The 27,985-nt window shown below is 50.4% G+C and overlaps 1 protein-coding gene across 1 annotated transcript in view; it reads right to left on the reverse strand.

Moving 5' to 3' along the window:
• Nucleotides 1–7,533: 7,533 nt before the first annotated feature.
• The window catches only part of LOC138567789 (uncharacterized abhydrolase domain-containing protein DDB_G0269086-like), a 110,999-nt gene continuing 90,547 nt past the window's right edge, over nucleotides 7,534–27,985 (reverse strand). The window contains exons 5-6 of the mRNA XM_069646281.1: nucleotides 10,994–11,063; nucleotides 7,534–8,528 (exon numbers count right to left, since the gene is read on the reverse strand). Coding sequence (XP_069502382.1) covers nucleotides 8,385–8,528; nucleotides 10,994–11,063 — 214 coding nt within the window. The 3' untranslated portion in view covers nucleotides 7,534–8,384. The remainder of the gene's footprint in view (nucleotides 8,529–10,993; nucleotides 11,064–27,985) is intronic.

A 27,985-nucleotide genomic window follows, 5' to 3' on the forward strand; every position in this document is an offset into this window, starting at 1 on the left:
TTTGTTGCGCAATTGAGGCGGCAAGACGTTCCAGAGGGCTGGGGCACATGCAAAGAAGCTGGCGCCGTCTGCTCTTTTCTTGTTGAAGCAAGGAGTGATGAGTCGGTGTTCATAGGTGGAAAGAGTAGGCCTGGGTAAACAATGTTTTTTGATGGTGTCCACAAGGTATTGGGGAGTCTCATTAGCAATGCATTTTTAAGTGATGGAGAGTGTCTTGAATTTGATTCTGTCCTTGACTGGGAGCCAGTGGGCTGACTTTCTGGCTTCAGATATGTGGGCATGCCTTTTGATGTCAATTGCCACCCACAGTGCATTATTTTGAATGGTTTGTAGTTTGTGTAGGTTTTTCTTTGAAGTTCCACACAGTAGAACATTAATATAGTCCAATTTGGAACCAATCAGGGCTCTGGCAATTTCGAGGCGGTTCTGAGAGCAGAGGAAGGGTTTGCTGGCATCGATAAGTTTGATTGCGTACCCTGAGGAGGCCGAAATGTGGTTGACATGGCGGGTCACGGTGCGGGCAGAGTCGAGGAAGACGCTGAGAGTTTTGACGGATGATGCTACTGGTATTATGTGGCCATCTATAGTGAAGGGTTTGTAGTCTGCGTCTAATTTGGAAAGGCGTGCTTCTGGGCCAATGATGAGGAGCTCAGTTTTGTCATCATTGATGCATAAGCTGTGTGTGGCCACCTATGACTGGATAATTTCGTAGAAGCTGTTGATGCAACAAGTGTCTGTGGGGTGATCTCCAGAGAGGGGTATGAGGATTTTTGTGTCATCCGCATAGTTTGTGCATGAGACACCGAGGGTGTCTAGGTCGTCAAAGAGGGGTTTGGTGTACACATTGTACAGTATGGGGGATACACAAGATCCGTGTGGAACGCCACATGAGGTGGGGGTGGAGGCTGAGTCTCCAGCGAAGACTCAGGAGGATCTATTGGCTAGGATAGAGGATATCCAGTTGGTGGCCTCTGGTGAGAAGTGGACAGAGGTGGGCAATGCTTGACATAGGATCACATGATCAACAATGTGAATGCAGCAGAAAGGCCTAATAGTAGAAGTGAGAGGGATCTTTGGTCAATGGCTACGTCTAGCTGATTTTTTAGGTCAAGGAGGGCTGTTTCGGTGCCGTGCTTGGGACGGAAACCTGATTGTCTGGATCCTAGGATATGATGTGATTCTAGGAAGGATTGGATTTGTAGATAGGCGACTCTATCCATGATTTTGAGCAAGAAGGGGACTGTGGGGACCGGGCGGTATTTGGTGGGGGGCAGTGTCGAGGAATCGACCCATGATTCTTTCAGAGAGGTTGGGATAGTGCAGGGGGCAAAGGAAGTGTTGACGATGGCTGCAATGAGCGGTAGTATGGGTTCTGCACATTCCTTAACTAAGGTTGCAGGGCAGGCATCTTCCTTGCAGCAGGAGGGCTTGAGACCTTTGATGACTTTGGCTAGGCTGGTTGTGTCAATGTGTTGGAAGTGAAAGGTCTGGGTGTGGGGTTGGCGGTGGTGGGTTGGCGGGCCTGCGCTGGGATGGCCTGTTTGTGTTTAGTTTTTTCTTGAAATTGTGTGGTTTTGCCCATGAGTGTGGTTTGGATGCTATTGCACAAGGCGTTGTCTTTAAGGATGGAGGTGGGTGGGGATTTGGGGGACTCGAGTTCTTTGAGAATGCAGAAGAGCTTACGGGAGCTCGAGGAGGTGTTGGAGATTCTGTTGTTGTAGGTTGCAGCTTTGGAGGCCTGGATTTCTTTTTTGTACTGGAGTGAGGCGAGTAGTGGAGTGCTTTGTTAGTTACGGAAGGTTCTTTGCGCCTGGCGGCGTCTGCTGCTCTTTTGGCAGCTCCAGATAATCGTAGATTGGTGGTGAACCAAGAGTTGAGGTGTGCAGTGTTCTTCACTTTCTTAGTTTTGAGGGGGGCTATCTGGTTAATGAATGAGCTTAGCAGGGTGTTGCACCACTAGGGTCACGGTGTTGGACGTGGGCAGGACTGGTTGGTCAAGGAGAGGTGCAATGCGATCGTAGGTGAGGTTGCGAGAGCTTCGAAACAAGATGGTGGCAGGATTGGTAGCTGGTTTAGGTGGTGTGGCGGGTGTGGGAATGGAGAAGGTGATAATGTGGTGGTCAGACCAGGGGAAGGGGTGAGAAGAAGGGGCATAGATGTTGCTGTTGTGGTTAACAATCCAGTCAAGAGTGCGACAATGTGTGTGTGTGATTGTGTGATGCGTTGGGTGCAGCCTAAGGCTTACAATGCGTTAGTGAGGGAAGTGAAGTCGTGGACGGATGGGTCATTGAATCCCAGATTGAGTTCTCCCAGGAGTAGGAGTTGTGAGGATGGTTTAAGTTTGGAGGAGATGAGCTGGGTGACGTCCTCTTCAAAAGTGTGGGTCAGGCCAGGAGGACGGTAGATGAGGTGGATAGTAGTAGAGGCAGTGTGTGAGCAGGTGAGTTGGGCAGAGAGGAGCTCACAGTTAGGCAGAGCGATGGAGTTGATGGTATGTAGAGGGAGACAGTCCTTGAAAATGAGGGCCACTCCCCCCCTTTTTTGGTTATTCTGTTGCTGCGAAACATAGTATAGCCAGAAGGGATTTCTCTAGATAGGATGGGGCCGGAAGTGGCAGTGAGCCATGTTTTGGTGACTGCCAAAAGGTCAAGGTTGTGGTATGAGATGAGGTTGTGGATTTCATGAGCGTGGGCTGGCAAGGATCTGGTGTTAAGGACGGCACATTGAAGGGGTGCTGGTGCGGGCGTTGGTGAGGGGAGTGTTGGAGACGGGGAGGGATGGATAGGGGTGGTGGTGAAGCGAGGGGTGGTGCAGGCATTATTGGTGGGCTGTTGACCAGGCTGGGGCGTAAGTTGAGGAAGTGGTTGCGCCTTTCAATGCTGGATGAGAAGTTGTTGTGTCTGGTGTGGGCAGAGTGGGAGGCTAGGTGAATCGGCCTTTCGGTCTGCGATTGTGGGCGTGTTTTCAACAGAGATGAGCTTATAGGGTGAGTCTGTGACACTGGGGTGACTTGTGTAGCAGGTAACTGGGAGGAGTCTTCTGTATTGTGTGGGTCGGGTGTGGGCGGGTGGTGAGGAGAAAGGTTATGGGTGGCGGGGAGAACATACACAGAGGGTGCAACGTGAGGTGGTGCGGCTATTGTGGTTACTGGAGCAGTGGTGTTTGTAATCCGTGTGGGGGATGGAGGTAAGAGCCCCTGTGCATCATGGTGGTGGTAGTGGGTCGGCAAGTGGGCATCAGAGGGAAAGGAAGCATGCAGGACATCAGATGGCTTGGTTTTGGCAGTGGTAGGCGGCAGTAGCCCCGTTTGGGAGGTGCTGCGTATGAACAAGGCAGGGAGAAAGGGAGTAGGAAGGGGCACCGTTTGGGTGGGCAGGTTGGTTTTGAAGGGCCGGTGCATGAATGTGTGGTGATGGGAGGTGGGAGGAGGAAATGTTTGCAGGGCTCAGTCTCTCGTTTCGAGGGTCATGGATAACGCGGCGGGGTTGGGCGATATAACAGGGCAGTGAGGTTGCGGAATCATCTGTGATGCAAATGGGGAATGTGCAGATGCATGGGTGGGGTTGAGGTCCAGGGGTGGGAGGAAAGGGGTAGGATTGGGCAAGTGGAGGACATTCATAATTTATTATAAAGAGCTACTAGGATTTGGTGCCAGACAGGAGCATCAAATCAACATCTGGAACAGCAAATTAACCAAAGAATGCACCTTACCTCTGTGGCCCCTCCCAACACTCCCAGTTCTCCCCAATAAAGAGAATAAGGACATTTTGGAGTCAGCCATTTGGTACAACGTCATTTCATCGACAGTCTTTTTTTGATGTTCTTTTTTAACAAAATATTTTCAATGAAAAAACTCATCATAAAATGTAGCGTGGGGTGGGGGGTGGGAAAGTGCATATAAGGGGTGGGGGCCAGGAATAGAGAAAAATAATAGGGGATGGGGAGTTTAGGGGGAGAACCTCCCCCCAAAATAAAACAATTCTATTTCAATGAGTTTTTCGTTGAAAAATATTTGTAAAAAACCCATCGGAAAATAAAATCAGTCAATGAAATGACATAGAAGCAGCCATTCATGTAGGTGTTTATCCAGTCCTGTTTTTTTCTTTGCATTCCGTGACTTGTAGTTCCACTTTTCCTATTATAAAACTCAGACTACAAGTCAAAGAATGCAAAGAAAAAACCATGACTGGATAAGAACCTACAGATAAGAATGGGTCATGTTGTCAAATATGCCATTTGGGACCAGCACATTACTCCTACCTTCAACACATCGCAACTGCCCTACTTGATTGCCATTGATGCCAACCAATGCCCTACATTTCCTGGACATGTGCTACATCACAGGCACATGCTACTTATGTTAGGGGCCAAAGGAGGTTAAGCATGGCTTGTAAAAACCAGCTATCCCCACCCGGTATAAATCACCCTGTAAGGGCTAGTTAATCCTAGACGCTTTTTCAGACCCGAGGAGACTGAAAATTGGGAGAGTTATGACATGCTATGTTAATATGCTTTATTTTTTTAGAATTGTTTTTTTTATACTGCCCCAAGTTACCAGAGTAGCAGTTTCAGAGGGCTTAGGCTTGTCCTTGGAGTGGCGTACTGTGCCTCGGCCAAGGGTACCCTCACCTTAGTCTGCCGGAGCAAAGAAAATGAGCAAGTGTAGAGGATGAGAAAGCAGGAAATAGAGGCTACAAAAACATGGAGTGAGGGAGCGGTGCAGAGGGGGGAGAATATTTTGTGATACCCTGCTTGCATGCCCGTCCTGTTAGAGGAACCATATTTCTGCAAAAGGGAAGAGGAGGGATGTGTCCTAATGTTTTGTGGTAATTGGGTTGTGTTTCCAAGGCAGATTTGGAGAATTGCAAATGAGTGTGCAATGTAATGTTAGGTGCACGAGGGGCTCGAGTGCGTGCTCCAGTTATCCTGGAGGTTTGGTGGCATATTGGCCCGGGCATCTCTATACACAGTATTCCAGGTCAATTGCCAAGCCTGGGCCAAGTGTGGCCTAGTCAAGAATAGACTGGGTCTGAAGGTGAATAAGGTTGCTAACAGAAAGTAACGGAATTGAATGGTCACATATTATGTCATGTTATGCTATGCTATGCTATGCTACAAGATTCTTATATCATGCACTGTTGCCACCTGGGTGGTTTTTTGTGTTCTGGCAGATCTGTAAAGCAAGGGGGAAGTGTGGGGTAGTTAGTAGGATTGAGCGGGAGAAAGAGCAAGAGAGCTGTGATGTGCTTTTGGCAGCTTCAGTTCAGTTGACACCGTTCACTGAGTGTAGGTGTGTTTTTCGGCTGGTAGCTGCCACATGTGCTGTTGGGCGATGCTGTGTGTGTACAGGACAACTGGAAGAAAATTGGTACCATGATGTCAAAATGGTAATTAATAAGAGTTTGTGCCATGTCCTGTCATGCTTGACTTGATTGTAGTTCACACCGAGACAGGGTCCTTGCGTGGGAGTAGGCCATCACAGTATAGTAATACACAGCCATCTACTGTGTCACACTATACCCTGTGCTCCCTATGCAGGCTGTTTTCAATACATTGTGTGAAAGGTGGCGATAGATGTGTGGCAAACAGGGCAGGTAGGGAGGAAAGGGTCAGACCTCCCCCCAGTTAAGTTATGTTTCTATGCTTTGACTGTTACCATAAGGCAACGACAAGCGATGTTGCTTGCACAGAGCTTTACGCCACAGTTGCGCCACTTCGCAGGACTGAGGAACAGGGCGGGAATCTTTCAGGCTTCAAGCCAACAAGATGAACACTAGTGCATCCAGCACTGGAGGGCCCCTCAGTCGCCCAGGGTGGAGAAAATGAGTGTGCATCAGAAGTGAGGGAGTTCCGAAGCGGAATCACAGGCAGGAGAAAGGGTGTTCAGTGCAGCTTGTACACCAATTGTGTAGATCAATTTGCAGTGGGAAAAGGAAAGTTAAACAGGCAACTCGTCTGTAAACCAATATGGATTTTGTGCACTCTCTAGACGTCCAGGGAGCTCCCTCGACTTTGGATATAGTCTCGGGAGGATAGCTCAGGGGCAACATGCTCAACTTGGAAGCAAGACCACACGGAGCCCCACAGGTTTGATCCCCGGGTCCGCGCTTAGAAACCTCTGGGTATTAAGCGCGTTATAAATAACCTATCATATCATACCATATACAGGGGTTTGTCTGTTGTTGGTAAGCATGGTAGCATTCCAGTCGTTGGGCACTGACATCATACAGCTTCCACACCTTGCGCTGCTTATTTTGGTGGGTTCGCCCTCGATGTGGTCCACCCACTTGTGGCACTTGTGCAATGGGGTTGGCCTCATATGCCCTATTTCCTCTCTCCCACTGTAGTGCCCCTCATTCACCTTTCTACACTACCAGTCCATGACTCCGAACTTTCTGCGGTTGGCGGAAAAGGGCCTTCTTTATAACTTGGCCGCAATCTGTTACACGGGGAAGGTTACATTATCTGCTCACCTCATTTTAGTGGATCTCCAAAGCCGAACATAGGTTGCACAATGCAGGCCTCTTAGGTAGCCAATGACATGTCATTCCCAAGGGGTAGGCTGTCTCCTATTTCTACACAGTCAACTCTTGACCAGGCCCCTCTCGCCCCCCCCCATGCTCGGTAGGGCCGGAATTAACATTCAGCGCTGGTCCGTGTTAGAATGTCCATGTTATGCATTGGGCAATCACATCCCCAGACTTCTAATATTGCCCGAGCACCTTCTCAAACCTCTCACGGATCTGACATTATGTTCTGTAGTAACTTTGCATTCTCCGAATCTGCCTTGAAAACAAATCCAATTATCACTGCACACAACATACCCCTCTTTCTGCACTATATAGCAACCACGTGATCATTAACATGCTGCAACCACCCATCCCTTTTCCACTGATTCAAATCTCCCCATTGTTTTATCTTCCGCTTGATCTCCCTAGTGAGGGCACTATACGCTATTAGCACATGGAGTCTGTTATTGACCTCCTCTTAGCCAATCAGAATGTTAAAAGTGCAGTCAATAACTAATGATATTGACTGCATTCTGAACACTCTGTCTTCAAATGCAAACAGTGAACCAACAATGCAATGTCCAGGCAAGATTTTTTTTTAACAAGACACTTCCTCTCTGGGAGGAGCTCTTTATGCGGCAATAAAACAAAAGCAACACTAAAACATTGGGAACATGTTTTCACTATCGGCTACAGAAATCGCTTACTCTTACATTAATCCTAATGCATGCCCATGTTAAACTCATTCCATTATAACCAGGTTTACAATTGAAAGGCTTAATTTATAAAGACAGCCGTATTGAAATACTACACAATAAACAACACTTGTAATTTACTTCACTGACCATTAAGTAAGGGTTTTAGTTCACCACAAAAACTCCACTATGTGCTAATAGCTTTATAGACCGTGGAAGGGGTAAGTATTGCTTGTGATAATGGCCCCTCTTTTTTTTTTCCTCACCATCCTACACTCTATGGCCTTAAGAACAACCTCGTCTTACAATGAAACACAATAACTCCTCTGCACTCTTTCAAAGTCTTTTATTTCATGCATCTTTCTTTTCTACTTGCATTGTTGTATACGTGTTTTTGGCTTTTGTCTTAACAATTACAAAGTGGCCTGACTAAACTCAGGCTGCTGAGGAAGATCTGCTAGTGCCTAGAAGCCCGGGTTTAGCACTGAGCTCCAAGCTGCTGGGGTAAGTGGTCAGTATACATCATATGAAAACCACTGGCTTGGGACGAGGAAGGGGGTGGAGGGGAGGAAGGAGCGTGTGCACTCCAGGTATCCCAGTAGCGGAGTAAATAAGTGGTTTGAGTGAGCGGTTGGGTAGCGCGCCAAGGGCCAGCCCATATCACCTAGGGGGCAAATGACTCACAGACCACATACTGCCACACCAATAGCTCCTTCGTTCTTACGCCCTTGAGAAGCACGTCTGGCTTTTTTTGTGGAACTTCGGTGAACGATAGCTTGACATTCTCACAGAGTTGTTCAGAATTCTGAATGTCCTACTAAGTTGTCCCACAATTGCAGTACAAAAGCAAACCAGTGTGCAGTCAGAATGTGAGGGTACAGCTGAAATTGCAGATGAGCCAATTAGAATTGAGAATGATCATCTGAGTTTCAAATACAGGAATTGCTCTGGATTTTATTCTGTATCCAGCATAGTGTTGGCGTAGTTGTGCAGAGCTGTTAACCCAGACGGTGGTTAACCTGCAGGGAATCATGGCAGAAAGGTCCCCACCCTTGGTAAAGGACATCTGTATGTGGATACTGCGCCGCTCCCTCCCAACCTTTCGAGATGTTCTTCCACTCGGACGCTCCTTAGCTGCAACCTCCCAAGAAAGCTTTGCACCAGGTTCTTAATTGCGATCTTATTTGCCGCTGACATGGTCGGTCTGAACGCCAGTGTCCGTGTGTCCCGGGGGCAGTCCGAGGCGTCGGAGCCGAAGCAGGTAGTCTGAGTGCAGGCCCGATTCGGTCAGGTCAATGAAGCGCCTGTAGTTCAGCTGAACCTCCTGTCCAGACAGGAAACAAGAAAACAAAGTGAGAAATAAAAGATACTCATAGTTACCATATCACCCCTGATTACTTGGCCACTGCTGGTCCTACTCCCCATAAAGTGTCTCTTCACCCCCGCTTTCATTTGCTATGCAGTGGCCACTCTAGGGTTCACTCACCTATGCATTGGGCACCTCAGGTCTCTCTCTGCCATGCTGTGTGACCCTACCCTCACTCCCTCATGCAGTAGTGTAAGTGCCACTTTTTTGGGTGTAAGCACTGTGGTCTTTTCACACTCTGCCCAGTTGCCTCCGACTATAAGACCCCAAGGGCTCTCTCTGAAGCTCATCCAAGTTATGACCACATGGACTGGTAGAACGACCTCAAGGAGACCTCCAGCACTTCCCAAAGGAATTCACTTAAGAATTGAGTAACACAGTAAGGAGGAAGGAAACTAGAACACTCACTTGGAAAAGAAGATCCCATTAAGGGGTTACTGGAAGGTGGAGGACCGCATATGACCCCAAATAAAAATTACCCTGCAGGGAAATATAAAGGGAGTGAAGAACAACAGTCACCTGGGATAGGGTAGACCCTTTAGAAAACTATACAGGGAGTGAAAGATGACATTCACCTGGGATCGGATAGAGCCTTTAGAACAATACACGGGGAGTGCAGGACAACAATCACCTGGGATAGGGTAGACCCTTTAGAAAAAAATATACAGGGAGTGAAGGATGACACTCACCTGGGATCGGATAGAGCCTTTAGAACAATACACGGGGAGGTAAGGACAACAATCACCTGGGATAGGGTAGACCCTTTAGAAAAAAATATACAGGGAGTGAAGGATGACACTCACCTGGGATCGGATAGAGCCTTTAGAACAATACACGGGGAGGTAAGGACAACAATCACCTGGGATAGGGTAGACCCTTTAGAAAAACAAACACTGAGTGAAGGACAACCCTCACTTGGGATAGTGTAGACCCTTTAGAAAAAAATATACAGGGAGTGAAGGATGACACTCACCTGGGATCGGATAGAGCCTTTAGAACAATACACAGGAGTGAACGACAACACTCACCTGGGAATGAGAAGACCCTTTAGAAAAATATACAGGCAGTGACGGACAACACTCACCTGGGATAGGATAGACACTTTAGAAAAATATACAGGGATTGAAGGACAACACTCACCTGGGATAGGGTAGAGTCTTTAGAAAAACATGCAGGGAGTGCAGGACGACACACACCTGGGATAGTATAGACCCTTTAGAAAAAATATACAGGGAGTGAAGAACAACACTCACCTGGGAATGAGAAGAACCTTTAGACAAATATACAGGGAGTGAAGGACAACACTCACCTGGGAATGAGAAGACCCTTTAGAAAAATATACAGGGAGTGAAGAACAACACTCACCTGGGAATGAGAAGAACCTTTAGAAAAATATACAGGGAGTGAAAGACAATACTCACCTGGGAATGAGAAGACCCTTTAGAAAAATATACAGGGAGTGAAGGACAACACTCACATGGAATAGGGTAGAGTCTTTAGAAAAATATGCAGGGAGTGTGGGACGACACTCACCTGGGATAGTATAGACCCTGTAGAAAAATATACAGGGAGTGAAGGACAACACTCACCTGGGAATGAGAAGACCCTTTAGAAAAACGACAGCGAGTGAAGTACAACACTCACTGGGCTAGGATAGAGCCTTCAGAAAAATATACAGGGAGCGAAGGACTGCACTCTCCTCGAGTAGAATGAGCACATATGTGGATATAGAGGGAGTTAAGGATAACACTTGCCTGGAGTAGAAAGCCCTTATTGAGGTGCAAAGCACGATAGAATGAAGGGCAGCGCACACTTGGACATCACTCACTTGGAATAATAGGTCACCTTTAGGGGACGAAAGTGGGAGTAAACTACAACTCAACAAGCAACAACACAAAAAACAGGGTACTGTACAGCCTCTGGACCTCGTTTTCTGGGCCGCCTCTAAAAGAGACTGCTCAAGAAACGCTGCCTAAAGAGGGCCTCAGCGTGACAGGAGGCAGGATGAGGAAGGAGGGCGCATCAGACACCGGTACTGGAACAAGGAAGTCTAGGAGCAGATAAGTGGATTCGGAGCCAGAGTTTGGGTGAATGTCGGATCGTCGTGGAGGGAAGGCAGAGGTTGGTTGGAAACGTAGGGCATGGAGGGTTTGAGAGGTGAACTCTAAGGAGGTCTTAAAAAGGCTGTCTTTTTTTGGAGTGGCCTCCAACAAGCGGTCTAAAGACACGGAACCACAGGGGGAGTGAAGTACAGCTTGAAACAGAAGACCCCTTTCAGTGGTCATATGTAGGGAGAGAAGGGCCACACTCACCTTGGGCAGGATGTTCCCCTCTAGGGGGGTGCACAAGGAAGGAAAGATGGCATTTACTAGAATGTGGGTCCACTTTAGAGAGGCAGTGAGGGAGGAAAAAACACCCTTTACCTGATATTGCCATTCATAAGCCTTCTTCTCCCGATGGAGCAGGGCTATCTCATGCCGGAGGCCCGCCATCCTGAAATAAGAGGGTAAACCGGATGTGAGATGGTGGAGGACAGCTGGGAGTCCAAAGTGGCAAGTGCATCCATGTCAGAGAGTTATGCGAGAGTCAGAAATATACATTCTCTGCTTTTTCTAATGATCTCACTGAACCCAACCCTTAATCCACCTTACTGCAGCCACAAGCAGCCAGTATAATAGCTGCGCCTCTTGTTGACATATTATCCCAAAATTTGTTTCACGTTGGTATTTCGTCTTTATTTTGCGTGTTTCATCTACATTTAAATATTCACCCGATTATCACTTTAGGATAAAATGATCAGAGATAAAGGGTGTAGGAACCCAGACCGACCTGGAGTGAACCTGCAGGGTTTCCACTAAGTTAGAGCCACTCTGACTCGTAGTGTAACTAAGCAGTTAGGCTTCCCTCATAGGAGTGGGTAGGCACCAGTGTAGAGTACAAACCACTCACAAGGGGCACCAATTGAAAGAATGTTCACACAACACCTGCCTTGTCTCGGGAGGATAGCTTGGGGGCAACATGCTTGCCTTGCAAGCAAGACGACACAGAGCAACACAGGTTCGATCCCCGGGTCTGCGCTTAGAAAAATAACCTATCATATCATATAGGCATTTATTTATCAAGAATAACGTGTATCAAGTCAAGAACAGCTACAAGGTAATAGCCATAAACATATACACAGACAAAATAGTAAGATATTCACCCCCAATGTAAATGAAAAACATAGATGTAATTGACTGGAAAGGAGTGGTACAAAGTGGTTAGAAATATTTTTAATATTTGTATTTGGTTTATTTTAAACCTTTACAAAAGTATAAAAACAATTTAGAGACATACAGAACAGATACTTCAACCAAAATCAATAAGAAATATTTCAGAATTAAACACAAGACACAGCAACACTACCAAGACACCTTCCAAATATATACATGAATTCCCGATATAACAGACAAAAACAAAAAATTAAAATAAATAATACAATCACTATCACATATCAAACATTTCGAAAAATACGCTGCAGACGCCATCTACAGCGTATACAGTACCCCTTATGCCTCAATATTCACATACGTCTTCAAGCTATAAACTCTTATATTTCACATTAAAATGGATACAAATGTCAGAAGCATTTTTCTAACTTAGCATTACTTTCTTTTTATAGATAGATCCCTTAGCACAAAACATTATCTGTTAAACAAATATTAAGATATTTATTAGCCTTATCATTCATTATGAAATAAAAGAAATATTCATCCGGATTACGTCAGGCCACAGATGTTTTTCAAGAAAGCAATTAATCTAATTTTTAAAACAATTATGTTCCCATGCAGCATATGATTCCAAAGTAATTCTCGATTAACCAAACAAATGGAGTTTACAAACTGTGCAAAATATAGAATCCTCTGAGGGAGAAGTACAGGACAGACAAGTAATATGTTGAAGAGTTTCATCTACACCTTCAACTTAACAGAATCGGCACCAGTTTACTATGTCACTATTCCTATTTCTAATATTAAGTATGTCAGTGGTCTGCATAAAGTTCATCCTAAAGCACATGAATTCGTTTCGAACCATCCTACTAGGGTACTTTCTCAGGTAGCCTATTAGTTCTGGGTAAAATTACAGTCCTTAGAAAAACAAAATTAACAATGTGGACTTAAAAATCAGCTCTCAGCGCAACTGTCCAATACGTTTCATCTATTTAAAATAAAGAGTTTTTGTCAATACGGAAAGTTCTCCCCTAGGCTAACATGGAAAAGCAATAGCTAAGTGTGGTATATGGTACAAGAACCCCTAGATCAACTAACTCCTTCTGCATCTTCTCGCCACGTTTCAACTTAAAAAGAGCCGGAGGTACCAGCTTCCCGGTACAAGCAGCTCTGGCATGGAAAGCCCTCCCATTTAACCTAAGTACTTATCCAAACCTCCATAGCTTCAGGTCCAACCAAAAAAATGTCTCCTCGCCAATGACACCACTGCCTCCATTGCCTGAGTCTATAAACTAGATTCCACCGGCCTCCTGCCGGCACCTACGACAACGTCTGCAGACAACCTCTTTGTATGTATCGCCATTCTCACTGACAAATGTATACGTGCACTATGAGTTGTTTTGTGACTACTGTACTTAACTGCTATGCTTCTATGTTCTTACTAGGAGTGTACCGAATAGTAAAATTACTATTCGGCCGAATACCAAATAGTTGGTCCAGCTATTCGGCCGGAACCAAATAGTAAGCCAAATAGTTGTTTTTTTAAGCAAATATGTTCTAGAACATAATAAACAACATTTTATTAAATAAAATCAGGCGACATTCTATTGCATGAGTATTCATGTTTATTAAATGGACATATAGATCTCACTAAGTTTATTAAAAGCTTGTTAAATGATAAAAAGAAATTTTAAAAAAAGCAGATTTGCCCCATCGGTTGGATGGGAACTAACCCTTCAAATGTTGGGAGAGGCACTTACTTCAGAGACTGTGGGGGAAGGGCAAACCTACTTGTGTGGGAGCATCTAACTTCTTTACGCATGCTATTAAGACTATTCTGGTGAAGCTTCAATGTTACAAACAGTTAACTCTTCATGTTTCAAACCACACACTTGAGGACTGCTGTGAGAATTTGCTGTCTCCTGTCCTCCCTACCTTTCAAATCACTGTGAAGCATACATTGGTAGTCAAATAGCATTATGTGCATCAATTGTTCTTTATTTATTTAAACATCCCCCCAAAAGCTAGTTATGTGTGTATGACTACAAGTCCCAGAATGCAAAGCTCTGCACCAAAACCTGACCAATCTAATGAACTGGATAATGGAAATGTTTGTTACACTTACACAAGCGCCTAATACAACCAAAAACCACAAACTGGTATGTAGCAATTTGGGCAGTTGCTAAACAGTATGTGAGGCTTTGGCTGTTTCTGCATTCAGTGTCCGCAGCAAGTCTTCTGAAGCGCAACCTGCAAGTTTCCTGGGCTAACCCTTGAGCCTCTGTGTGCAGTATGGGTAAGGCAAACTTTGCCAGAGCGGTGCAATCTCTGTTCGTTAGATGCAAAGGTAACAATAATGTGGAAATGCTCATGCAAGGCATGAACATTTCTATTTTGGCTGGCGTTTCAGCTCGTAGCGGGTCTTGGGCTCCTCATGAAATTAATGACTGACCTCGAAATCTGCCACTATGCTGGATTCAGAATGCATTGCGGTCACTGTCACAAAACAGCGAAGGAGTGGGCATAGGCAGCAGGCAGGGCTGTCAGTGCCAGCTGGCTGTGCGTGCAGTGCCAGCCACAGTCCACTCCCCTGGCCCTGCCTGCACACTTTGAGCTGTTCCGCACGGCTGACGGGTGTTGTAGTTCTTCCTTTTAGAGGATAGGAGTTATTGAATGGGAAACGGGAGGTATATCTAACTATGTGGCCGAGGATGCATATCGACACTGAGAAAAATAACACATAATGACAATGGATCACGCGAAATGAACTGTTTTTACTTCGATTGTCAATGGCCAGATGCTGCTTCACTGTTAACTCTAACATCTACGGCTGTCAGATTACGATGCTTGGTCAGGGGGTACTGCTATAATCTTTTTTGTGCTCGACAAGTACCACGCTTTTTTTTCTTTTACTTTTTTCATGAGTGGAGGGTTTGAAAGAGACATGTGTAGATGCCCCTTGCTTAAGAACAGGGGGCGGCACAGTGTGTGTGTATAAAGGGGGTGCAGGGAAGCAGAAATGTTTGTAGCAGAAATGGTGGCTTTGCCGTTTATGTTCATTGTCCTGGAAGGTGGGGCGGGGAAGTAAATCAGTGGAAACCTGGCTCGGGGCATTGCTCAGCTTTTGACTCCGAAGAGGGGCTATTGAGATGCAGAGGTGTTTGTGTGGGGTTTAGCCTTTTAGCCTTCCACCCATAGCAAAAGGCTCTATGCCGCAGAGGAAGTCCGCTCGGGAGGGGGTGCTGACAGTGATTGGCTGTGGGGTGGGGCAAGATGACAGGAAATGTTTTCTAATGTTGGAGGCGAACTGTGGGGGTTCATGCTTTCTTTGTTTGCAAAGTATCCCTTACTGCTGGATAATGTATGTATGATGATGAGGGGGCTTGGTGCCAGCTGCTGAGAAATGACTAATGCATGGAGGCTGCACGGGATGAGAACTTCGGCTTTGAGTCCGATTCAAGTAACCATTCGGGCGAATGCCGAATAGCTGGTTAAGCCGGAATTCGGCCGAATGGTTACTCGAAGCCGAATTTCGGTACAGCCCTAGTTCTTACTACCTTTTGACGTTCTACTCTGTATCAATTTCCACTTGTATGTACTTATGTATCTTAAGATGTCTTGTAAAGCGCCCAGATACCTTAGGGTGTAGCGCGCTGTATAAATAATAAACAAACAAACAAACAAGTATGGACTCTAAGTGATCAGTAGTAAGACTCCGACACAGTGGTGGCGAGGGTTTTATGCATATACTTTTTATCTAACAAAAAGAGGGTTGGAGAAATGCCTTACTAGAACTAGGAGCAGTTTCCCTGCCTCAAAGAAAATTAGTGAAACTGTCGGAAAGTCCAAAATCAGCAAGGTCCATCACCGGCGTGTCAAAAAAGCCTACTACTAATGATATAAAAATAAGGGTGTAAGGGTGGTATTTCTCAGAATAACAAATGATCCTTGGGGTGTCAATCAACACAAACGTTCCCCGCCTTGTTGGGAATGAAGTGATGAAGAATAGTATCCGACAACTCCCGGGGGTCAGAGGAGCTGTTTTTTTCCCCACAAACCCCACTTATCAGTTTTTGAGAATCTAGCCCCCAGAAGCTAATTCCCTTTTTGATTTTCTCCTCTTTTCTCAAGCCAACAATGTCTCTTGCTAGGGTACTATTTTCTTCCCCCTCTTGTCGTCCTGCTGCTCCTGATAAACTTGGGTTACTCTCCTGCCAACTGTCACCTGTTAGGTTTTCCCATGCACTGTGACGAGGAAGAGCAGTGTTCTTCTCGTGCGTTTCTTTATTCGGTATACACGCATTTCGACGAATGATTTTACAACGTGGGACTTTTCATCGCCAAAAACTTTTTTTTAAAAACTTTTTTATGGGGGGTGTTTGGTGCGGTTTGGGGTATGTTTATTTAAGTAAGGGGGGTTTGGGAGGGCAAAGCGCCCCCATAAATAAAAAGATAAAAAAAGGAGTTTTTGGCGATGAAAGGGTGGCGATGAAAAGTCCCACGATGTAAACTCATTCGGCGAAATAACGTAGAACCCTTTATTCATCTGTTAGACTGGGTTCACTCTCCTGCCCAGTGATATTGGGGACTCCCAGGCGACATGGGGTTTATCGTTGTGTTTCTGCTGAGCTGGTCTTTACCACTTTCTCATCCTTGGGTAGGGCTGCCTCTAGTCTGCAATGTTCGCTCCCCGCCGGCCCAGTACCTTTTTGTCCTGGCTCATCAGCTTTTTCAGCTTTCTGTCAGCTGGGCTTGCGAGGACGAGGCGGGCCCCTCCGAAAGACTCTCCTTCCCACGGCTTCTGCCTTCTGTTGGTACCGTTAACCGGTTTACTTTCTGTCGGTTAGTTCTACTGGATATAGTTCTCTCCAGCGTCTCATTTTTCTTTGTTTTCTCTGCCTACTTCTACTGCTTCTGCTGCTCCCTCGGCTACCTCTGCCTTGGGGGATTGCTCCCCATTTTCAGAGAATGCCTAGAGTGTTCCTTTTGGGTCTCGTGGCTTCGTATTGCATCCTCCTTGAGTTGTCCCGTCTCAGTGTAAACCATACTGGAGTATGGTTTGGTTATGCGAAAACACATATCCTTTATGTGAAGCTTGATTGCTAGTGAATGGGTAAAGTGCGGGAATGTCACAGTGATGTGTAATGTTTTCCAAATCCTTCTGCCTAGTGTTATTGGATTCAACTTTCCCTGGGTAAAGGGCTCTCATGTTTTTACTGTTAGGGGGGTGGTTTGGTAGTGGTTGTACTTCCCCAACCTGACTACGAGTGGTTCCTCCTCTTAGAGAATTGTCGATGTCTCGTGCTTCGTCACAGTACTTGCAGGTTTCCATAGGAAAAGGAGAGAGCCAACGAGCTGGGGAGTCAGAGGGACCCCACATGAGATTCCTACATCCAGGTTCCACCATCAAAGAGGAGACCTGAGGTGGCTGCAGGTAAGGACTTTGCACACGGGGGAGATTTGCATGGTCATTGAGGAGGTATACTAAAAGGATATGCACCCATATCTAAGAGAACTTCAGGAAGATGACCAGCAACTCCATGTAAGCCAGACTACTTGGGGGGGAGAATACTCGCGCTGAAGGGTGCAGTGAAGCAGGCAGGGGGTTGTGGGTACAGAGGTTAGTTTTGGGGTCAGGTAGGGCCTGGCTTGCAACGCTTCTGGTCTCTGTTTCGGAACTCGCAGCCATGGAAATTGTCTGTAGAAAGACTTCAGGATCCTGATGATGGAAGTCATACATTGCTGGAAACTGGTAGATGGTGCAACTGCAAGCGAACAGTATCGAGGCGACCCAGCAAGGGCCTGCTGGCAATGAGCAGGAGACAAAGGGCGTCAGACTCAATGGGCCTCAAAGCCACGAGCAGCAGCAGAGCCACGAAAATGTCCCTCAATGGTGTCGCACAGCAGGGTGAGTTTGTACAGCCGCTCACTCTACCTGTCCAACAGTGGTGCCCTATAAGGCTGTGTACACCTTGGAGCTGGAGAAGATCTGCAGGCCCTGCAAGACACAGAAGCACAGCGCAAGAAGAGCAGGCCAGAGAACCATTGTGCCCACCAGTTCAAGAGACGGAGACGCCTCGGACAGGATTCCACTGGTCGAGCGAGGCCGAGCTTTGCCTTATTGTAGTTAGATTGGCCAATGGCAGCTGCAGCAGCATTCCCGGCATTCTTCAAAGTCCTATTGGTGCTGTGAATATTAGTACCAATGATCGACTAGATAATGTCTCCCAAACCTCATAAGATATACTGGACTGGGCTGTCCCTACCCGACCTATCAGGGAGCATACACCAGTCAAACTCTGAGAAGTTATCGAGACCTGGCGTGATGTCAGACAAGGTGAGAATGTGGATTAGAGACCCTAAATCAGATGAAACCAGTTTAAAGCACATGCCTGCCCTTGCTGGATTCTGGACAGAGGCGGCAAAGAGGCACAACCACCTATGACCATTCCAACCTCAGCAAAGCAGCCAAACAAAGACAAGTCTTAAAGAACCCGGTAGCCATTTTGGCCATTGTAGTAGCCAAAAGTCACCCTTGTGGTAAAAGTAAAGGTGCACAGTAGTGCACCAGGAACATGTATAAAAATAATGATACACTGCCACAAACCCGTCAGGAGCACACTGTAAAAGAGGAAAATACACTTCAAATACAATTAAATGGGGTACAGGTTCGCCCTGCACTACTACTAGCCATAAGGACTAGGGGAGGAGGACCCCCTACACTGGCAGCTTTATGGGTTGACCAGTACCAAGAAGCAATGTCAGATTTAAGGCAAAGGTCCCTGTGGGAAAGATTGACAGAGGATCCTGGGTCGGTGTAATGTGGGGGCGGATTTAGGGTGGAAAGAGTTCATGACTGTCGTGAGTGCGACCATGTATATGAATATTTTGTTTCCTTTTTGTTTTGTCCCTGGTATATGTCTCACTTTTTTATACCCTCATAAACTGGCTCACCACTTGTTCTCATCTTTATGTTAGTGTCCAAGCACCCTTCGTGGGAAGGCCTCCGCCAACGGTAAAAGTGTTATTGTAAGAAATTGACATCCCTTATCATCAAATAAATGCAAATACATGGAGCAGCACTAGTCTGTTAAAACATGAAAAGGGCTATTTTGGAATAATCATTTCTAGGGGGCCCTAATTTTGGCAGGTAAGGCACAGTGAGATTAAATGATTTGCCCTGGATCACACACTTTGGTGAAGTGGTGAAGTCGGAATTTGAGCTTAGCATGAAATGTAGATACTTTACCATATTTCTTCCCAGCTCACGAAGTTTATGTGCTATTAATTGAAACCCTTACATAATACTCCATTTTATACAGATGACTTTAAACATACACAAGTCACATGATAAACCAACCTGACAATCCATCATCATTGTAGAAACATGTTGATCAAAAGAGTATGAGGGTCATTATGTTTTGAATCCTAAATTGCACAGAGGGGACATTCTGTTGGAACTTTTCTGCAAAAATGTTGTGTCATTTTAATTCTTTCCACCACGTAGTGTAAAAGTAAACAGTAAAACACAGGTGCAATCACCTTTACTCTAAAGTTGTGAATGCCTCCCACAATGAATGACTGTGGGAGCCATCTGCAATGGATTCCTTTAGAATCTGCTTGCATTTAGCAGTTGCAAAACCTCAGGGTTATTCCTTCAGAATCCATTGGTTTTCTGCCACCATAAAAGTGCATGCTGGTGGAAAATCAAGCAGATTTGCCAGGCAGGGCCTGGAAGAGCAGGCGAACGTGCGAAGTCCACTGTGCCCTCCAACTTTGGCTGCCAAACCCTACAAAATCACGTAGGGCACACAAAGAGGCAGCAAATGGTTTTACCACCACTTCTCCGCTCCACACAACTTGGAAAATAACCCTCCATGATTGGAGCTTTGTTTTCCCCATGCTGAATGGATGCCTAAACGTTTCAGTATGTAAATGAATAAGAGCCTGCAAAAAATCCCCTACAGACACAAAGTGAAATGAAATGCATGGCAAGGTCAATGTTTCACACAGCTTTCCGCTTGTTCCGTACTCCCGCCATGTCTAATCGCTCAGCAATCACACTTAGCTTATTGAAACCGTATATAATTCAGAGAAAAGAAAGTGTCACAGTAATTGGTCACTGCCAGTTACCTGTTCCCATCACTAATCACTTCCCGGTGTAAATGGTCTGCTGACCTCACTGGGGACCATGTGCAGGCCTGGCAGTGCTGAAGTCACTGGCGGCCATGTGCAGGCCTACCTGTGCTGAAGGCACTGGGTGCCATGTGCAGTCCGAGCTGTGCTCAAGTCACTGGTGGCCATGTGCAGTCCGAACTGTGCTCAAGTCACTGGGAGGCATGTGCAGTCCTGGCTGTGCTGAAATCACTGGCGGCCATGTGCAGGCCTGGCTGTGCTGAAGTCACTGGGGGCCATGTGCAGGCCTGGCTGTGCTCAAGTCACTGGTGGCCATGTGCAGTCCGAACTGTGCTGAAGTCACTGGGAGGCATGTGCAGTCCTGGCTGTGCTGAAATCACTGGCGGCCATGTGCAGGCCTGGCTGTGCTGAAGTCACTGGGGGCCATGTGCAGTCCGAGCTGTGCTCAAGTCACTGGGGGGCATGTGCAGTCCTAGCTGTGCTGAAGTCAAAGGGGGCAGTGTGCAGTCCTGGCTGTGCTGAAGCCACTGGTGGACATGTGGATTCCTGGCTGTGCTGAAGTCACTGGGGGCCGTGGCAGGCCTGGCTGTGATGAAGTCACTGGGGGGCATGTGCAGTACTGACTGTGCTGAGGTCACAGGGGCAGTGTGCAGTCCTGGCTGTGCTGAAGTCACTGGGGGCCATGTGCAGTCCGAGCTGGGCTGAAGTCACTGGCGGCCATGTGCTGTCCTGGCTGTGCTGAAGTCACTGGGGGCCATGTGCAGTCCGAGCTGTGCTGAAGTCACTGGCGGCCATGCACAGTCCGAGCTGTGCTGAAGTCACTGGGGGCCATGTGCAGTCCTGGCTGTGCTGAAGTCACTGGGGGCCATGTGCAGTCCGAACTGTGCTGAAGTCACTGGGAGGCATGTGCAGTCCTGGCTGTGCTGACGTCACTGGGGGCCATGTGCAGTCCGAGCTGTACTCAAGTCACTGGGGGCATGTGCAGTCCTGGCTGTGCTGAAGTCACAGGGGGCAGTGTGCAGTCCTGGCTGTGCTGAAGCAACTGGCGGACATGTGGAGTCCTGGCTTTGCTGAAGTCACTGGGGGCTGTGGCAGGCCTGGCTGTGATGAAGTCACTGGGGGGCATGTGCAGTCCTGGCTGTGCTGAAGTCACTGGGGGGCATGTGCAGTCCTGGCTGTGCTGAAGTCACTGGGGGGCATGTGCAGTCCTGGCTGTGCTGAAGTCACTGGGGGGCATGTGCAGTCCTGGCTGTGCTGAAGTCACAGGGGGCAGTGTGCAGTCCTGGCTGTGCTGAAATCACAGGGGGCAGTGTGCAGTCCTGGCTGTGCTGAAGTCTCAGGGGGCAGTGTGCAGTCCTGGCTGTGCTGAAGTCACTGGCGACCGTGTGCAATCCTGGCTGTGATGAAGTCACTGGCGGACATGTGGAGTTCTGGCTGTGCTGAAGTCACTGGGGCCGTGGCAGGCCTGGCTGTGCTGAAGTCACTGGGGGCCATGTGCAGTCCGAACTGTGCTGAAGTCACTGGGAGGCATGTGCAGTCCTGGCTGTGCTGAAGTCACTGGGGGCCATGTGCAGTCCGAGCTGTGCTCAAGTCACTGGGGGCATGTGCAGTCCTGGCTGTGCTGAAGTCACAGGGGGCAGTGTGCAGTCCTGGCTGTGCTGAAGCAACTGGCGGACATGTGGAGTCCTGGCTTTGCTGAAGTCACTGGGGGCTGTGGCAGGCCTGGCTGTGATGAAGTCACTGGGGGGCATGTGCAGTCCTGGCTGTGCTGAAGTCACTGGGGGGCATGTGCAGTCCTGGCTGTGCTGAAGTCACTGGCGACCATGTAGAGTCCTGGCTGTGCTGAAGTCACTGGCGGCCATGTGCAGTCCTGGCTGTGCTGAAGTCACTGGCGGCCATGTGCAGTCCTGGCTGTGCCGAAGTCACTGATGGCCATGTGCAGTCCTGGCTGTGCTGAAGTCACTGGCGGCCATGTGCAGTCCTGGCTGTGCTGAACTCACTGGAGGCCATGTGCAGGCCTGGCTGTGATGAAGTCACTGGAGGCCATGTGCAGGTCTGGCTGTGATGAAGTCAGTGGGGGCCATGTGCAGGCTGGCTGTGATGAAGTCAGTGGAGTCACTGGGGGCCATGTGCAGTCCTGGCTGTGCTGAAATCACGGGCGGCCATGTGCAGGCCTGGCTGTGCTCAAGTCACTGGTGGCCATGTGCAGTCCGAACTGTGCTGAAGTCACAGGGGGCAGTGTGCAGTCCTGGCTGTGCTGAAGCCACTGGTGGACATGTGGAGTCCTGGCTGTGCTGAAGTCACTGGGGGCCGTGGCAGGCCTGGCTGTGATGAAGTCACTGGGGGGCTTGTGCAGTCCTGACTGTGCTGAAGTGACAGGGGGATGTGTGCAGTCCTGGCTGTGCTGAAGTCACTGGGGGCCATGTGCAGTCCGAGCTGGGCTGAAGTCACTGGCGGCCATGTGCAGTCCTGGCTGTGCTGAAGTCACTGGCGGCCATGTGCAGTCCTGGCTGTGCTGAAGTCACTGAAGGCCATGTGCAGGCCTGGCTGTGATAAAGTCAGTGGGGGCCATGTGCAGTCCTGGCTGTGCTGAAATCACTGGCGGCCATGTGCAGTCCTGGCTGTGCTGAAGTCACTGGAGGCCATGTGCAGGCCTGGCTGTGATGAAGTCAGTGGGGGCCATGTGCAGGCCTGGCTGTGCTGAAGTCACTGGAGTCACTGGGGGCCATGTGAAGTCCTGGCTGTGCTGAAATCACTGGCGGCCAAGTGCAGGCCTGGCTGTGCTGAAGTCACTGTGGGCCATGTGCAGTCTGAGCTGTGCTCAAGTCACTGGTGGCCATGTGCAGTCCGAACTGTGCTGAAGTCACAGGGGGCAGTGTGCAGTCCTGGCTGTGATGAAGTCACTGGGGGGACATGTGCAGTCCTGGCTGTGCTGAAATCACTGGGGGCCATGTGCAGTCCGAGCCGGGCTGAAGTCACTGGCGGCCATGTGCAGTCCTGGCTGTGCTGAAGTCACTGGGGGCCATGTGCAGTCCGAGCTGTGCTGAAGTCACTGGCGGCCATGTGCAGTCCTGGCTGTGCTGGAGTCACTGGGGGCAATGTGCAGTCCGAACTGTGCTGAAGTCACTGGGAGGCATGTGCAGTCCTGGCTGTGCTGAAGTCACTGGGGGCCATGTGCAGTCCGAGCTGTGCTCAAGTCACTGGGGGCAGTGTGCAGTCCTGGCTGTGCTGAAGCAACTGGTGGACATGTGGAGTCCTGGCTTTGCTGAAGTCACTGGGGGCTGTGGCAGGCCTGGCTGTGATGAAGTCACTGGGGGGCATGTGCAGTCCTGGCTGTGCTGAAGTCACAGGGGGCAGTGTGCAGTCCTGGCTGTGCTGAAATCACAGGGGGCAGTGTGCAGTCCTGGCTGTGCTGAAGTCACAGGGGGCAGTGTGCAGTCCTGGCTGTGCTGAAGTCACTGGCGACCATGTGCAGTCCTGGCTGTGCTGAAGCCACTGGCGGACATGTGCAGTCCTGGCTGTGCTGAAGTCACTGGCGGCCATGTGCAGTCCTGGCTGTGCTGAAGCCACTGGCGGACATGTGCAGTCCTGGCTGTGCTGAAGTCACTGGGGGCCGTGGCAGGCCTGGCTGTGATGAAGTCACTGGGGGGGCATGTGCAGTCCTGGCTGTGAAGAAGTCACAGGGGGCAGTGTGCAGTCCTGGCTGTGCTGAAGTCACTGGCGACCATGTAGAGTCCTGGCTGTGCTGAAGTCACTGGCGGCCATGTGCAGTCCTGGCTGTGCTGAAGTCACTGGAAGCCATGTGCAGTCCTGGCTGTGCCGATGTCACTGGTGGCCATGTGCAGTCCTGGCTGTGCTGAAGTCACTGGCGGCCATGTGCAGTCCTGGCTGTGCTGAAGTCACTGGAGGCCATGTGCAGGCCTGGCTGTGATGAAGTCACTGGGGGCCATGTGCAGGCCTGGCTGTGCTGAAGTCACTGGAGTCACTGGGGGCCATGTGCAGTCCTGGCTGTGCTGAAGTCACTGGGGGCCATGTACAGTCCGAGCTCTGCTGAAGTCACTGGGGGCCATGTGCAGGCCTGGCTGTGCTGAAGCCACTGGCGGCCATGTGCAGTCCTGGCTGTGCTGAAGTCACTGGGGGCCATGTGCAGGCCTGGCTGTGCTGAAGTCACTGGGGGCCATGTGCAGGCCTGGCTGTGCTGAAGTCACTGGCGGCCATGTGCAGTACTGGCTGTGCTGAAGTCGCTGGCGGACACGTGGAGTCCTGGCTTTGCTGAAGTCACTGGGGGCTGTGGCAGGCCTGGCTGTGATGAAGTCACTGGCGGGCATGTGCAGTCCTGGCTGTGCTGAAGTCACAGGGGGCAGTGTGCAGTCCTGGCTGTGCTGAAGTCACAGGGGTCAGTGTGCAGTCCTGGCTGTGCTGAAGCCACTGGCGGACATGTGGAGTTCTGGCTGTGCTGAAGTCACTGGGGGCCGTGGCAGGCCTGGCTGTGATGAAGTCACTGGGGGGCATGTGCAGTCCTGGCTGTGAAGAAGTCACAGGGGGCAGTGTGCAGTCCTGGCTGTGCTGAAGTCACAGGCGACCATGTGCAGTCCTGGCTGTGCTGAAGCCACTGGCGGACATGTAGAGTACTGGCTGTGCTGAAGTCACTGGCGGCCATGTGCAGTCCTGGCTGTGCTGATGTCACTGGCGGCCATGTGCAGTCCTGGCTGTGCTGAAGTCACTGGCGGCCATGTGCAGTCCTGGCTGTGCTGAAGTCACTGGCGGCCATGTGCAGTCCTGGCTGTGCTGAAGTCACTGGAGGCCATGTGCAGGCCTGGCTGTGATGAAGTCAGTGGGGGCCATGTGCAGGCCTGGCTGTGCTGAAGTCACTGGGGGCCATGTACAGTCCGAGATGTGCAGAAGTCACTGGGGGCCATGTGCAGGCCTGGCTGCGCTGAAGCCACTGGCGGCCATGTGCAGTCCTGGCTGTGGTGAAGTCACGGGGGGCCATGTGCAGGCCTGGCTGTGCTGAAGTCACTGGCGGCCATTTGCAATACTGGCTGTGCTGAAGTCGCTGGTGGCCATGTGCAGGCCTGGCTGTGCTGAAGTCACTGGCGGCCATGTGCAGGCCTAGCTGTGCTGAAGTCACTGGCGGCCATGTGCAGTCCTGGCTGTGCTGAAGTCACTGGCGGCCATGTGCAGTCCTGGCTGTGCTGAAGTCACTGGGGGCCATGTGCAGTCTGGCTGTGCTGAAGTCACTGGGGGCCATGTACAGTCCGGGCTGTGCTGAAGTCACTGGGGGCCATGTGCAGGCCTGGCTGTGCTGAAGCCACTGGCGGCCATGTGCAGTCCTGGCTGTGGTGAAATCACTGGGGGCCATGTGCAGGCCTGGCTGTGCTGAAGTCACTGGCGGCCATGTGCAGTCCTGGCTGTGCTGAAGTCACTGGCGGCCATGTGCAGTCCTGGCTGTGCTGAAGTCACTGGGGGCCATGTGCAGTCCCAGCTGTGCTGAAGTCACTGGCGGCCATGTGCAGTCCTGGCTGTGCTGAAGTCACTGGTGGCCATGTGCAGTCAGAACTGTGCTCAAGTCACTGGGAGGCATGTGCAGGCCTGGCTGTGCTGAAATCACTGGCGGCCATGTGCAGGCCTGGCTGTGCTGAAGTCACTGGGGGACACGTGCAGTCCGAGCTGTGTTCAAGTCACTGGGGGGCATGTGCAGTCCTGGCTGTGCTGAAGTCACTGGGGGGCATGTGCAGTCCTGACTGTGCTGAAGTCACAGGAGGCAGTGTGCAGTCCTGGCTGGGCTGAAGTCACTGGCGGCCATGTGCAGTCCGAGCTGGGCTGAAGTCACTGGCGGCCATGTGCAGTCCTGGCTGTGCTGAAGTCACTGGGGGCCATGTGCAGTCCGAGCTGTGCTGAAGTCAATGGGGGCCATGTGCAGTCCGAACTGTGCTGAAGTCAATGGGGGCCATGTGCAGTCCGAACTGTGCTGAAGTCACTGGGAGGCATGTGCAGTCCTGGCTGTGCTGAAGTCACTGGTGGCCATGTGCAGGCCTGGCTGTGCTGAAGTCACTGGGTCCATGTGCAGTCCGAGCTGTGCTCAAGTCACTGGGGGCATGTGCAGTCCTGGCTGTGTTGAAGTCACAGGGGGCAGTGTGCAGTCCTGGCTGTGCTGAAGCCACTGGGGGGCATGTGCAGTCCTGGCTGTGCTGAAGTCACAGGGGGCAGTGTGCAGTCCTGGCTGTGCTGAAGTCACAGGGGGCAGTGTGCAGTCCTGGCTGTGCTGAAGTCCCTGGCGACCATGTGCAGTCCTGGCTGTGCTGAAGCCACTGGCGGACATGTGGAGTTCTGGCTGCGCTGAAGTCACTGGGGGCCGTGGCAGGCCTGGCTGTGTTGAAGACACTGGGAGGCATGTGCAGTCCTGGCTGTGCTGAAGTCACAGGGGGCAGTGTGCAGTCCTGGCTGTGCTGAAGTCACTGGCGACCATGTGCAGTCCTGGCTGTGCTGAAGCCACTGGCGGACATGTGGAGTTCTGGCTGCGCTGAAGTCACTGGGGGCCGTGGCAGGCCTGGCGGTGATGAAGACACTGGGGGCCATGTGCAGTCCTGGCTGTGCTGAAGTCACTGGCGGCCATGTGCAGTCCTGGCTGTGATAAAGTCAGTGGGGGCCATGTGCAGGCCTGGCTGTGATGAAGTCAGTGGGGGCCATGTGCAGGCCTGGCTGTGCTGAAGTCACTGGAGTCACCGGGGGTCATGTGCAGTCCTGGCTGTGCTGAAATCACTGGCGGCCATGTGCAGGCCTGGCTGTGCTGAAGTCACTGGGGGCCATGTGCAGTCCGAGCTGTGCTCAAGTCACTGGTGGCCATGTGCAGTCCGAACGGTGCTGAAGTCACAGGGGGCAGTGTGCAGTCCGAACTGTGCTGAAGTCACAGGGGGCAGTGTGCAGTCCTGGCTGTGCTGAAGTCACTGGCAGCCATGTGCAGTCCTGGCTGTGCTGATGTCACTGGCGGCCATGTGCAGTCCTGGCTGTGCTGAAGTCACTGGCGGCCATGTGCAGTCCTGGCTGTGCTGAAGTCACTGGCTGTGATGAAGTCAGTGGTGACCATGTGCAGGCCCGGCTGTGCTGAAGTCACTGGAGTCACTGGGGGCCATGTGCAGTCCTGGCTGTGCTGAAATCACTGGCGGCCATGTGCAGGCCTGGCTGTGCTGAAGTCACTGGGGGCCATGTGCAGTCCGAGCTGTGCTCAAGTCACTGGTGGCCATGTGCAGTCCGAACTGTGCTGAAGTCACAGGGGGCAGTGTGCAGTCCTGGCTGTGCTGAAGCCACTGGTGGACATGTGGAGTCCTGGCTGTGCTGAAGTCACTGGGGGCCGTGGCAGGCCTGGCTGTGATGAAGTCACTGGGGGGCATGTGCAGTCCTGACTGTGCTGAAGTCACAGGGGGCTGTGTGCAGTCCTGGCTGTGCTGAAGTCACTGGGGGCCATGTGCAGTCCGAGCTGGGCTGAAGTCACTGGCGGCCATTTGCAGTCCTGGCTGTGCTGAAGTCACTGGGGGCCATGTGCAGTCCGAGCTGTGCTGAAGTCACTGGCGGCCATGTGCAGTCCGAGCTGTGCTGAAGTCACTGGCGGCCATGTGCAGTCCGAGCTGTGCTGACGTCACTGGCGGCCATGTGCAGTCCGAGCTGTGCTGACGTCACTGGCGGCCATGTGCAGTCCGAGCTGTGCTGACGTCACTGGCGGCCATGTGCAGTCCGAGCTGTGCTGAAGTCACTGGTGGCCATGTGCAGTCCGAGCTGTGCTGACGTCACTGGCGGCCATGTGCAGTCCGAGCTGTGCTGACGTCACTGGCGGCCATGTGCAGTCCGAGCTGTGCTGACGTCACTGGCGGCCATGTGCAGTCCGAGCTGTGCTGAAATCACTGGCGGCCATGTGCAGTCCGAGCTGTGCTGAAGTCACTGGCGGCCATGTGCAGTCCTGGCTGTGCTGGAGTCACTGGGGGCCATATGCAGTCCGAACTGTGCTGAAGTCACTGGGAGGCATGTGCAGTCCTGGCTGTGCTGAAGTCACTGGGGGCCATGTGCAGTTGAGCT

Source organism: Ambystoma mexicanum, chromosome 1p (assembly GCF_040938575.1).
Source record: "Ambystoma mexicanum isolate Mex_15411 chromosome 1p, UKY_AmexF1_1, whole genome shotgun sequence".
Classification (NCBI taxonomy): Eukaryota; Metazoa; Chordata; class Amphibia; order Caudata; family Ambystomatidae; genus Ambystoma; species Ambystoma mexicanum.